General features: G+C 39.9%; 1 protein-coding gene across 50 annotated transcripts in view; it reads left to right on the top strand.

The window, feature by feature from the left end:
• The window catches only part of LOC117581312 (sodium channel protein para), a 60,920-nt gene that overhangs the window by 45,101 nt on the left and 2,029 nt on the right, over positions 1 to 13,790 (top strand). For all 50 annotated transcript variants that reach the window (XM_034268409.1, XM_034268410.1, XM_034268403.1 and 47 more), the window contains 5 exons: positions 1,885 to 2,007; positions 3,182 to 3,376; positions 4,130 to 4,375; positions 6,926 to 7,196; positions 12,587 to 12,891. In XM_034268409.1, the coding sequence (XP_034124300.1) occupies positions 1,885 to 2,007; positions 3,182 to 3,376; positions 4,130 to 4,375; positions 6,926 to 7,196; positions 12,587 to 12,891 (1,140 nt within the window). The remainder of the gene's footprint in view (positions 1 to 1,884; positions 2,008 to 3,181; positions 3,377 to 4,129; positions 4,376 to 6,925; positions 7,197 to 12,586; positions 12,892 to 13,790) is intronic.

Raw genomic sequence — 13,790 nt, 5'->3', positions numbered from 1 at the left:
CACAAATCCATCACAACCACCGCGAAAACCCCCCCCCCCCCCCCCTCCAACCAAAACAAACACCGCCACCCTTTCCCCCCCCCCCCCCCTCTTCCCCCCCCCCCCCCCCCCCCTCTCTCTCGCCACTCTCCACTCTCTACTCGTTCTTACACCAGCCAACCCCCCATTCATGCCACCAACCAAAACAAACCAAACCAAACCAAACTAACAATAAACAACAACAACAAACAAACACCTCAGAAACCAATACCCAAATTATGTATTTAATGAAATTGAAACATACTAGCAAAAACCAACCCATGGACCCATAATTAACCGTACAAGTGCAGCAGTTGATTTCATCTTTGATAACTTTGATGCATCCGTAAACCGTAAATCCGTAATTCCGTAAATCCTTAAAGTGCATTCCGTAGTCCGGATAGCGTAATCTTAATCGTAATTGATTGACTTAACTGATCTTAACTTTACTTTACTCAACTAACTTACTCTCTGTAACTCTTTATACTCGTACCACTCTCTCTCGCTGTCTCTCATTATTCAGCTGAACATGAACACAAGCCAACAACTATTAGAGTTACTCCTAGCTATCGTTAATCGTTATCGTTACTCATAATTACAAACAACAGTTTTGCCTTGCCACCATTTGCTCTCTCTCTCTCTCTCTCTCTCTGTCTGTATCTTTCTTTCTCTCTCTCTGTCTATCCCTCACACAAGTTTCGTTTTTGCTCGCTCTCTTTACGACTGTCTCTTTCCCCCTCTATGTCTCTCTGTCTCTCTCTAGTACTAATCATCGCTCGCTCTTAGTACTTGCTCGTACGATTGGCTCATCCGAAACTTAACTTAATTCAAATCTGAAATTCGCTTTACATTCGCTTGATTCAACCAGCAATCAATCGAAATCAATCTCTTGCCTGACCAGCAGCACCGTAGTACATAGCAGATCGAATTTAGAACTAGCATTATCCATACATACTCTACCACATAATATTTACATACATATGTAGATGCATCTACCGTACTGTACTGTACTGTACTGTACAGCACGTAATCGACCATCTACAGCCATATTTAGTTTCTAGGTTAAGTTAAATTTTAGCTCAATTCTCGACTTGAACTTGTCCGCCTGCCTGCACTGCCTGCACTGCCTGAACCCTCACATCGTAGTGTATGTATCGTTACTTGTTATCGCTATCACCGCTACTGTTATCGTTATCGCTACCATCGCTCTAAGCGATCCACTTTTAGTGTTGTTAAGTGTTATTTTCTGCTAAATCTTCTGCTGCATAGACCCAACGCACGCTGCCTGTCACACCACACACACGCCACACACGCTCACCGCACACACTGACACTCTCCCGCTCTCATTCCATTCCGTACTGTTCTGTACCGTACCCACCCGCCCCGCTCTATAAATAACCAAGGCTGCCACTCACACACACCCACTCCCACACACATAACTCATCCATACACATACATGTATCGTATATACTCGTATATATATAGACATACCTACATATAAGTCTAACATTGAACTTGTACTAAGTATTTAACTATATTTCTCTATATATTCCAAAAACTGACTTAATAACTCTCTGCATTTATTGTATTATATTCTATCCCCCCTACCCACCGCCCTCACATCACCCACACACCCAACCAACAACCAACCAACCAACCAACCAACCAACCAACCAACCACATCATGTATCCCAACAACAACTTCAACAACTACAACCAACAACCAACCAAACAAAAACCCAACCAAAAATCATCATCGACGTTGCCAACGACGACCAAATCGTGATCGGTTATATCCAAAATCGAATATCGAATATCGAAAATCAACACACTGAACAAAAAACCTATTTAAAATACCAAATTCAGGTCGTCGTTAATGCGCTGGTACAAGCTATACCGTCCATCTTCAATGTGCTATTGGTGTGTCTAATATTTTGGCTAATTTTTGCCATAATGGGTGTACAGCTTTTTGCTGGAAAATATTTTAAGGTACGTGCCAAACGTTTCAAACTAAAACCAGAAACAAAAAACAAAACCAAAACCGAAAACCGAAAACCAAAAACTGAAAACCAGAAACCAAATACCAAAACAAGGCAATACGATCGATAATACAAGCCAAGCATAATGTGGAGGCGAAATGAATGCAAACTTGAGAACTGTCGTCGTTTGTGCTCATTTATCCTCTCTTGGCAGTTGTGGCTCCAGTTCCACAACCAAATCCAAATCAAAATCCAAATCAAAATCCAAGCAGCATTCAACAATTAGCAATTATCCAATTGAATAGAATTTAATATTGAATCTCGAATGAAATGCGTATCTTTGCATCTATTTTTCGTAAATAGTTGAGTTGAAATTGAAATGCAAAGTTCACAAAACAACAAGAGTTTGTCGAATCGAGTCGCCACTCCGGCGACCACGGACAGAGCTCCGCAGACAAACTCTTGCAAACTTCTTGTATATAATATCGAATCGAATTCATTCAGAATCAGAAGCAGCTGCAGCTGCAGCTGCAGTCCCAGCATCAGAATCAGATTCAGATTCAGCTTCAGCTTAGGCCACAGCATGTATACCTATATCAAAAAACTATATAGCTATATGAGTATGCGACCATGCGACCATGCGAAAGTTGCTGCACTAAACAACTAACTTTTTTTTAGTACACTCCCTAGTACTAGCCTTAGATTAATCTTTGCCTTTTGCACAGAACCCAACAACCAAAACAAAACCAGAATTAATCTCAAAAACAAAAGCAAACAGAACAAATGATCCCAAGCCAAGCCAAGCAACTAACAAAGCTTTGATCAACTATCGTTTAGTTCGAGAGGGCCAAGGCCAAGCTAATTAGCTGCTCAAACACTGACACTCACACACTTAAAGCCTAGTCAGCATTCCTAGCTAGTGCTATAGCCCTATACAATAACCGACTCTACCTAACTATATATACATATAATACTATATCTATCTATATACATATATATATATATATTATCCCGCATAACTGAAATACATTTTTCCATAATCAACACAAATTAAAACAAACCCAAACTCATCGCCGCTGTACCACCAATGAACCGGTGAACCGATGCACCGATGAACCGATGACCAATGAACCGATGAACCAACGAACCAACGAACGAATGCACCGATAACCGATGGGCAACAGTGTGAGGACATGAATGGCACGAAGCTCAGCCACGAGATCATACCAAATCGCAATGCCTGCGAGAGCGAGAACTACACGTGGGTGAATTCAGCAATGAATTTCGATCATGTAGGTAACGCGTATCTGTGCCTTTTCCAAGTGGCCACCTTCAAAGGCTGGATACAAATCATGAACGATGCTATCGATTCACGAGAGGTAATGTACACCCCTAACAGTTGACACAGCTCTCACACATGCCTACATCTTCACACCGACTAAAAACACACACACATATGCGTAAATCGAACTGCATTTGTATTTGTCTATGCGCTTTGCCCACACACACACACACACACACACACACACACACAATACGTATACCACACAATAACAAAAAACACACACAAAAAACGCTGGAATAATAAAAGCTGCAGTGCAAATCCATAGTTCTAAATACATATACTTTTTATGTATAGCGATAATGATAATATAGTCCCAAACTAAGTCCGATCTATGATACTTTTTATTAATCAAACAATTTTATCTATATACTTTTTTCTCTTTTTTATATATGATCAACCCTACAACTACAACTACAACTCAACAACACCCAACAATACACTAAACAACAACAACAACAACAACATCTACAACGTAACATGGTCACACCCCTACAACAAAACTCTGGCTACACCAAACACTCCAACACCACACTCCAACACAACTCCAACACACGAGAAACACTAAAAATGATCCATTCACCGAAACGAAATGAAATGAAACGAATCGAAATTCCGAAACCTTCAACCGATACGAAACCAAACCAAAACCAAACCAAACCGATGATGCCATGCCACAAAATTTGCAACCCTAATACCGAAACTGAAACCGAAACCGAAACGAAACAAAATTCACCAACGATAACTGCTGCCATCGATCGCACTGGCATTCGCACACAATCGATAACAGGTGGATAAGCAGCCAATTCGTGAAACGAACATCTACATGTATTTATATTTCGTATTCTTCATCATATTTGGATCATTTTTCACACTCAATCTGTTCATTGGTGTTATCATTGATAATTTTAATGAGCAAAAGAAAAAAGCAGGTGGATCATTAGAAATGTTCATGACAGAAGATCAGAAAAAGTACTATAATGCTATGAAAAAGATGGGCTCTAAAAAACCATTAAAAGCCATTCCAAGACCAAGGGTAAGACAACAACAAAATACAAAAAAAAAATATACAAAATATTAAACCAATGATAAAAAACAAAACCAAATAAAAACTCTTAATTTAATAAAACAAAACTATTGCCAACAAGTTGAATATCACAGTTGAAACAAAAATATCACGATAACAAAAATAGCAAGAAATTGCTTAGAGCAAAATGAACTGTATAATAATCATCTCGAATGAATAGAAAATCACACAACTTGAAGCTCCTTAGAGCTGTCATCATGTGGTGTTCCGATACCGAACTACTTCTGCAGTCGAACCCAACCAAATTTCTTCCTTCGATTTATGAAAATACTCTAAGAATACTTTCTAAGAATTCCCATTTTAAAACTTCCACCACGTGATGTTCTATAAAACACACACAAACTAAAGTTTCCTATAACCTATAACTATAAAAAATTAATAAGAGAAAAGAATACAGAACAAAAGAATCAAGATTTCGATCGCGTAATCGATCTGTGCCAATCGTATCCGTATTGTATATATAACAATTTGTATATATGATCAACTTTTTTCTATGTTAATGAATGAACACAGAACGGTTCTACCAACCAATTTGAGACTGGGACTGGGACTGAGACTGAGACTAAAAACAAAACTTTGACCCAGAAATTGATAAGAAATTTTCATAAAAACCTTCCGCCAAGATGGACTAGAGTTCACTTCAATCATGGACTGTTACAACAAATTACATGATATTTTTTGATATTATATCTACCAATGGCACTGAAGACTTTTCACTTTTTATCATAGATAAAAAACGAATCCAATTCAGAGATTTCTCTTGTGCTGGGTGACCCGAAAAACTTGACCATTGACGAGGACATACATACATATGCGAGTAGTAAACCCTGATAACAAATAACCGAATAACCGTACAGCTGAGGAAGAACCGGAATACCCTTGAAATCCTATGAGTATACGTAATATGTAGATACATACATACCACGTGTATACCACGTATGTGTGTATGATAAAGGCCCTGCTCTCTAGCAATATTTTGTCAAGTAAATGAAATAATGAATCGATCTTTGACACATGAGAAACAGAAACGACAAGAAGCAGATGATAAAGAGTCGAGCACTAAGGTCGAGTCTCTGGAATAGCGGCAGTGGTGTGCGTGGCAGCAGAGAGTGTGGCAGTGGCGCGCTGCTGTTGCCATTGAGTGACTCCTGAGTGACTCCTGGGAAATGTTTCATACAATGCAACATACCGTTTTCTTAATCTCTACTCTAATACTTAATTTCCAATAGCAACACTTAAGTATTGTGTCCGTTTGGTTCGTCTGTACTTAAACATTTTTATGTCTGCCATTTATCAGCTGGACGATCGATCAAATTTAAAATTCCAAAAAGCAAAAGCAAAAGCAAAACTACAATCTCTCTCTATCTATATGTATATATCTATATGAATACCCGACCCCTCCCCCCACTCGCAACACTCTTTTACTTAGATATGGCAACCAAATGCATGTTTCTTAACAACTTATACTGGATGTGCATGTATCGCACATCCTGGCACGTCTCTTTAAACTACTCTACTCTAATCTACCTCTACTCAACTTTACTGTACTCTGGGCATGTTTAGTGTTAGTCACCGAACGATCGAATTGAAATGAGAGCAATGCGAAATGCAAGTTGAAAGAAAGTACAAGACAACCAGCCACTAACTACCGACGCCACTCAATACATACATACAAAACATACTTAAAATACTGACTGCACGTTAACCACTCATTGCGAATGATCTGATGTCTACTCTACTCTACTCTACTCTACTCTACTCTACCTATAACTACATACATATATCTCCATCTACATAGTGCAATATCGCTCGCGTAGTGTAGTGTACCGAATACTCTCTTTGCTCTATGCTCTATGATCTATCCTCTTTAACTAAGCCAATCAATGCAATATGAATACGTATCTTGTTAGCACACTGAGTCACTACTGTTCTACAATGTTTACCTAATTGTTATACCGTTCTACTGTTAGACTGTTCTACTGTTTACTGTTATACGCCTACTCTGTACGTCTGCAGGTGCGCGGCGCAACGCTCCACAGAGCCCACACACACCATGGAAAAAAGTTTGCAATTGGCACAGATCTACAAACGAAATGAAAATGAATATGAAATCAACTAGAAAAAGAATATATAAATCAATACAAAAGAAAAACAACCAAATATACCATAACTGAGCTTAAATGAGATTAACTCTAATATAGTAATCGTGCATATAGTACATATAACTATTGTGTAATGAATTTATAAGCAAATGCGACGATGATTAACCAAATGTACTTATACGAAACTCTTCTATTCCTTTTCTCTCTTCTCTTCAAATGTGTGTTTGTCGGTGTACAACGAACGATTGATTCTCCGTTCTTTTCGGTTGATCGATTAATTATTGTTTCGATTTATTTTCTATGTTCCCGTTCCCGTTTCTGTTCCTATTACACTTTTTTTTTGTGTATGATTTCGTTTGTGTTGTTGTTCTTTGGTTGAATTCTTCTACCATTACAGTGGCGTCCACAAGCAATAGTCTTTGAAATAGTAACCGATAAGAAATTCGATATAGTCATAATGTTATTCATTGGTCTGAACATGTTCACCATGACACTCGATCGTTACGATGCGTCGGACACGTACAACGCGGTCCTTGACTATCTCAATGCGATATTCGTAGTTATTTTCAGTTCCGAATGTCTATTAAAAATATTCGCTTTACGATATCACTATTTTATTGAGCCATGGAATTTATTTGATGTAGTAGTTGTCATTTTATCCATCTTAGGTAAGTAAAACCAAAACCAAATTACAATTACCACCATGCCCAAGTACCAAAAGCCCCCCCGACCTCCCGTTTAGCCCCCATAGTCAAAGTATGCAAATCGATCCTCCCCAGCCCGAGTGCTCCCAAAGTAGAGCCAGAGCCAAAATCTTTCAATTCAAATGTCTCTCTCTCTCCACCTCCACCTCTCTTTCTCTCTCTCTCTCTCTATCTGTTGTATACCTAAGCGTATCTCTCCCTCTTCCGCACATGTGTGTGTGCGAACATCAGTTTGATGTACAAATATGTCTGTCCACTTTACAAATCCATCTCAATATATAGTATAATAATTGTGTAATGTATGTACGCACAGGTCGCTCCCCTTTAAGCATACTTTTTGATAATTGTTACTAACTTGCTGTCGTATACGTAATGCGTAATTCCATTGTTCCATGTTGATTCGTAATTACTCGTACAATAAGCCCCAAGACCCCACCACCCAAACCCAACAACCCTACCCATAATTAATCCCCTCCCCAGCCAGTTTGTTGTGTACCAAATGTATGTATTGCGAGTGCTCATACATGTAATGCAGTGGTTGTCCCGCCCCAAAGTGTTCACATTGTACATGCATACATGAGTACAGACCGATGTTTGTATGTATGCATGCACCATGTAGAACATGCATATGGGGGGCCGCCCCGCCCACGATCACTGTATGGGCAGCTCAATGTTGTTGTGCTTAACGTATTCCAAAATGATGTTTTTTGTTTTTGCTTTCGATGTGCTTGCCGTTTGTATAGTTGGCGTAAAGTGTTTTATAAAACTGTTATACGTATTACTTCGCAGTTGTCATACAGTGCTTCTGATTTACATTTGGACTGTGTTTCACCTGATTGATGTACATACATGGATACATATGATTTTATGGGAAAACTGTTGTACAACTGTTATATGACTGTTATACAACGGTATACGAAAGCCCAAGTCATGAAACTGTTATACAGCAGGCACTACGCCCAGCTAACGACGCAAACGATCGCAATCCATCGAATATTCCAATTAATATTCTCATTTTTGTTGTTGTTGTTATTGTTGAGAATATTTTTGTGTACAATTAGTAAATCGATGTCTACATATTCTGTTGTTTTTCTTTGTCTATTTTAGTCTGAGTTTAAGAGTAAGCCTACAAATAAATCTTGAACTATTGGTGTTGATTTGACTTGTACAACTACCTTAAGCCCCTCTGTAATTGTTGTCGTTTGTTGCTGGCGTTAAATTCTAAATATCGATTTGAATCTTAAATTATCTTAAAATCCAACACAATATATTTTGTTTTCAAATTTCAAATCAATTAACAAACAATCTTAAGAACGGCCCGATTTCAATGTTCGCTAAAATTATTGTTTTACTGCAACCTTTTCAACTTGATATAAAACTTGAGCAATCAATCAATGTTTCAGTTGTTCTGTTTTCGTTATTTTGTTAATTCCTTGAACCATATTTAAGAGCTTAAACTTGAGCATACGTAAGCACAAAGAAGAACTAACAAATGGAAGAGCAGGTTCCCCCCAAATCGAATCACAAGCAACTAAACTCAGACATTGGCTATTGGAGCAACCAACAGGAGATCTGAAACCACAGAAACAAGTACCAGTACCAGTACCAGTACCAGTACCAGAAACTATACAAAAGATGGCTTAAAATATGCTTTACTACATTGACAACTGCAACAGAGAGCTTCCTTATTATGTGGCAATGTGCTGAGCATAAAAAGGATGCTTCTGATTATTCTGCTGCTATCCGGAATGTTTCCACAAATCGCATTGTGCCCAAAAAAATATTTTGTCCAGCGAACAGACAATATCCCCCGGGCCGAAAACAACCTAAACCCCCCCCCCCTCCGACCATGAACCACATAAAAATCCCAAGACCACCCAAACCCCAAACCCAATACCAGATTCAGAATTAGATACAGAACAAGCAGCGGTGCAGAGGCCGTGCAGTCATTGTTTTCCTTAAAAGTTTATCGTTTCAATTTTGGAAATACTTTCATGGCTAGGCATTGTGTGAGAGGAGCTTCCAGTAAACCCCTTACTAATTAAGAGCTGCTGTTAAGAAATCCTACCGATGCTTTTGCTTCCTTTACGTAATAGTACCTTTATCATACGTTACTATGCGGCTCACCCGCCCGCCTCCAAAACCTGTTTTCGAGCGCACACTTTCCGTTTCAAAACATCAAAAAAACAAAACAAAACAAAATAAAAATGCTTTCAATTTTTTGAGCGCCTCAATGTTTGCTTCATTATTTGGCTTCGATGTTGTTAAGGCAGACGCGCAGAGTGATATCCGCAAGTGATAATTTAATACACGCTTCCAGGCAATCCTGAAAACAATCCACAAGACAAGCAAAGCAAGAGGAGTTTGAACGGATCTCAATGAACAATAAATACTACGCTTTTGTAAATGCATATATGTTTACTTCATAAATAACAAAATAACATGAATAACAATTAAAAATCTATAATAATTTTTCAACAATTGCTAAAGATACACACAAAACACACCCACACCCAGACACACCCAGACACACCCACACACCAAATGGCTTGCACAAAACGCATAAAAATATGAAATGAAAGAACAAATGAAACGAAAGAAATGAACAGAAAACAAAACTCAAACAAACAATGAAGAACAAAAAAATACACAAGAAAAAAAAAAGAAGAAAAAGATTCAATCAGAGTTAGGTGTCAATGGGCATTCCACAAGACTCTGTGCGATTGTCGGTTGCATAACTCTGTGCGCTAGCTGCCCGGTATCCCATCCCAGCAATACGATCCCCACGATCGGCATACCATATAATGATACAAGAGTGATTATAATTATCTGAGGGCGGGGCCCCAGCCAGCACAACGGCCATGCGGACTGTCTTAGCGTGCAGCATCTGGCAAGGCCGCTGAACTGGAGCCGGGCCCCCGAAGGTCCGGACCCCAATGGCCGCATAGAACCAAAGAGAATAGAACCAAGAGCTAGCTGCTAGCCCCCTCGATAGTGTGTAGCCCCTAGCCGGAGGGTTCCGCCAGCTGTTCAATCAAATTATCCGAAAGAGATTTAATCATGTGGGGGATGCCGCGGCACTAGCCTGAATCTTCTTAATGGTTTTGGTCCAATCTACAATGGAGATTATGTACTTTACTATGAACGTAGTAAAAAGCATATCAATGTGTATAATATAACCAATTCAACCTCTCTCTCTCTATATATGTATAAAGATACCCCAAAACTGATCCCTAGTGCGGGACTTTTTACCCACCCACTCCACCAACCAACCACAACCCACTCCTCTCTCTCTCTCTCTCTCTATATATATGTACAAATATATATACAGCTCTCTTTTATCCACTCTCTCTCTCTCTCTCTCTTTAAGTACTAATAAGAAGCTTCAGTTTTGTATACTTCTTGAATTATTTATTTAGTCGATCTTTACTTCGATCGCTGCTAATTCGCTCTGAGCCCCCCTACCCGCCCGCCCTTAGGTATAGGAAAAGTCCTGCAAATAGTTCGTTCGTAACACCCACCCGGTCAGCCCCGATCCCAGATCCGATTCCCGCTCATGCCATGCTAGAGCGCATTTCGTTTCCATCAAAAAACAAAACAAAAACCAATGAACATTTTGATTGGCCTTCGATGGGCGGCGAACGAACTTTGCAGTCGTGATAGTATTTGGCACTTTTAAAATATGCTGCGGACTATCGCTTAAGAACCAACCAAAAAAAAAAAATAGTAATTGTATCGTCTACGTATCAGAACCACGCATTATCAAAAAAACAAACTTTGTATTATCGAAAAAGGGAAGAAAAAAGCTATTTTTTGGCGCTGTCGCTGTTTCTGCTTAAACCTACGCCAAAGCCAACGCCAACGCCAACGCCAACGCCTGCTCCTGCGCCAGCTGCTAAGAGCCAACAGCCCAAAGGATTTATCGACCATCGAGCGTGTTGCTGCTTTCTCTGTTTAATCGTTAATCGTTCAACATTTATCGTTAACCGTTTGCTGCCGTTTATCGTTAATTAACAATCTTTAACAATAATTTCACTTCTAAGCGTTCTTTCAATCTGTTTTGATTTGAGCTTTTCAGTTTGAGTTTCTTCAGTTGAATGTTGATTTTGGTTTTTGTTTTCCAATCGATTCAGCTGGCCAGCTGGTGTACTCTATCTACCTATCTCTCTCTCTCTCTATCTCTCTCTCTCTCTCCATCCCATAGCTGTACACATATCTAATTGTACCGTTCATCTATATATTGCGTTAACTGTACTTGTGCTACTTCTGTAACTGTAACCTAACCCATATCCGTATCCGTATCCGTATCAGTATCCGTATCCGTATATGTATATTTATGCTGTAATTGTAATTTAACTGTACATTTATTTGTGTGTGTACTTTTCAGTTGTATCTGTTGTGTATCCTGCCATTAATATTGTATTGTATTGTATATATCTAAATAATCTTCGTATGTGTACCAAGTATCTATATTTGATGAGGATTCATTCTGTTTGCCGAATTACTAATATCGATTCGAATCGATTACGATTGCGATTGCCACACTCAAAGTTTTGATCTTTGAGTCTTTGATCTGATCTGCGACGTTTCATCTTTGGAATCTTCCTTAATGTTCCATCATCGATCATTGATGGTTTTTCTTGACTCTTTGATTATTTCACTTTAATTATTTCCACTTATTTTGGTCTTTGATCATTCTCTTAGATATTTGCATCTTAGATACTTCTGCCTCGATCTTTGTTGATCCTGGATCTCAGCCATGTTTTATCGCAGATCTTTTGGTCTTGGCTTCTTCATTGTAGATCTTTTCGTCTACAATCCTGCATCGCATATCGTTGAGTGCTGTCACCTTTGTGGGCTTCGGCCTGGCCTGCTTACGTTTTTGTAGCAACTGTACTTGTACCATAAACACCAGTAGCGCCTGGTCACACTGTACCTATGTACATATGTATGTCATGTTTTCATGTGTGTGCTGTTTTGTGCGTAATTGGAGGTGCGCAGCGTGTCGACAACCTAATGCTTTCCATATTTCAGCTATGTTAAATGTGTTTTTCTCTTCATTCGTCACGACCCACGCCCTTGACTGCGTGTTGTATTGTTGCGTGAAATTGCTCGTGATTGGCAGAGCCCAATCCATGTCTACCCGTCTACCCCCCATCCCGAGAGATCTCCTAGTCCCAGTCTGTCTCTCTAGCTAATGACTGAACTCTGAACTCTGAACCGTTTTCTCACCATCAACTAACTCTCTTCACACCCCTTCACCAACAATTGCTGCTGCGTTTATTTGCTGCATGTGCACCGATGATGACGATGATGATCGATGATTGATGATTGATGATTGATCGTGGCCACAGGTCTCGTACTTAGCGATATTATTGAGAAATACTTCGTATCGCCGACACTGCTCCGAGTGGTGCGCGTGGCCAAAGTGGGTCGCGTACTGCGTCTGGTGAAGGGCGCCAAGGGCATACGAACGCTGCTGTTCGCCCTGGCCATGTCACTGCCGGCGCTGTTCAACATCTGCCTGCTGCTGTTCCTGGTCATGTTTATCTTCGCGATATTCGGCATGTCGTTCTTCATGCATGTGAAGGAGAAGAGCGGCATCAACGACGTCTACAACTTCAAGACGTTCGGACAGAGCATGATCCTGCTCTTTCAGGTAAGACCACCAACCACAATTCCGTTAACGGTTTATGTTGTCTATTGTTGTTGTCGTTGGGTGATGTTGCCACGACCCCACACTGTAATCACACCCCAAAAACAGACGGTGGTCCACGGACGGCGGAGCGGCGGCTAACGATCGACGGCTCATCGGCACACGAGCGAGCCCCCGATCGATACCAATCCGGTGCAAAGACCATTACGGAACCGGAACCGGAACTGCTGTCCGTGATCGCCATTTTAAGTTCAGTGGCAACATCACAATGTTGATTGAAGCTGCGGTAGTTGTTGGTAAAAGCTAAATTAGTGCGATTTTTTGATTAAACCCACCCCCGATTATACTGATCGATTTGTTCATTTATCCATCTGCCTTCCTCCCTTTTTTTTTACCTTTTCTTTTTTGGTTTCAACGCTTTCATTCGGTGTACAAGAAAAGGTTAGCGATGATCTGATGATCGTTTGCCACACATCACCAGCGCACCGAGTGAAACGTTGATAAGCTTCCTCTTGTATTTTTGCGCTTGTTTTGAACCAAGTACATCCCCCGCTTCTCAGTAAATGCATCATTTTGATTATTATTTTTATTTAAAATTGTACAAAAAACAAATCTAATTCAGCTCTTTCAACAAACACCAATCAAATGTTGAGCTTTCCTCATGAGACCCCAAGTTAAATGCGAACCGAAAGAAAGAAAGAAAAGTATACAAAAAATATATGGATCGTCACTTGAGATCCGATATCCGAAATCCGAGATCCGAGATCGGATAACCGAGATCCGAGAACAGCCCGCGGGCTCGTTCTCCTCGCTAAGGAGACACGAAACTTACGCAACTATCTTCCCCTCTCCAACCACCTCCAAGCCACAAATCCAACTGAAACATTTCTTCAACTCTTTCT

The sequence above is a fragment of the Drosophila guanche genome, unplaced genomic scaffold (genome assembly GCF_900245975.1).
Source record: "Drosophila guanche unplaced genomic scaffold, DGUA_6, whole genome shotgun sequence".
Classification (NCBI taxonomy): Eukaryota; Metazoa; Arthropoda; class Insecta; order Diptera; family Drosophilidae; genus Drosophila; species Drosophila guanche.
The sequence above is the reverse complement of the archived record's forward strand: the minus strand, read 5'-3'. Positions and strand labels throughout refer to the sequence as shown.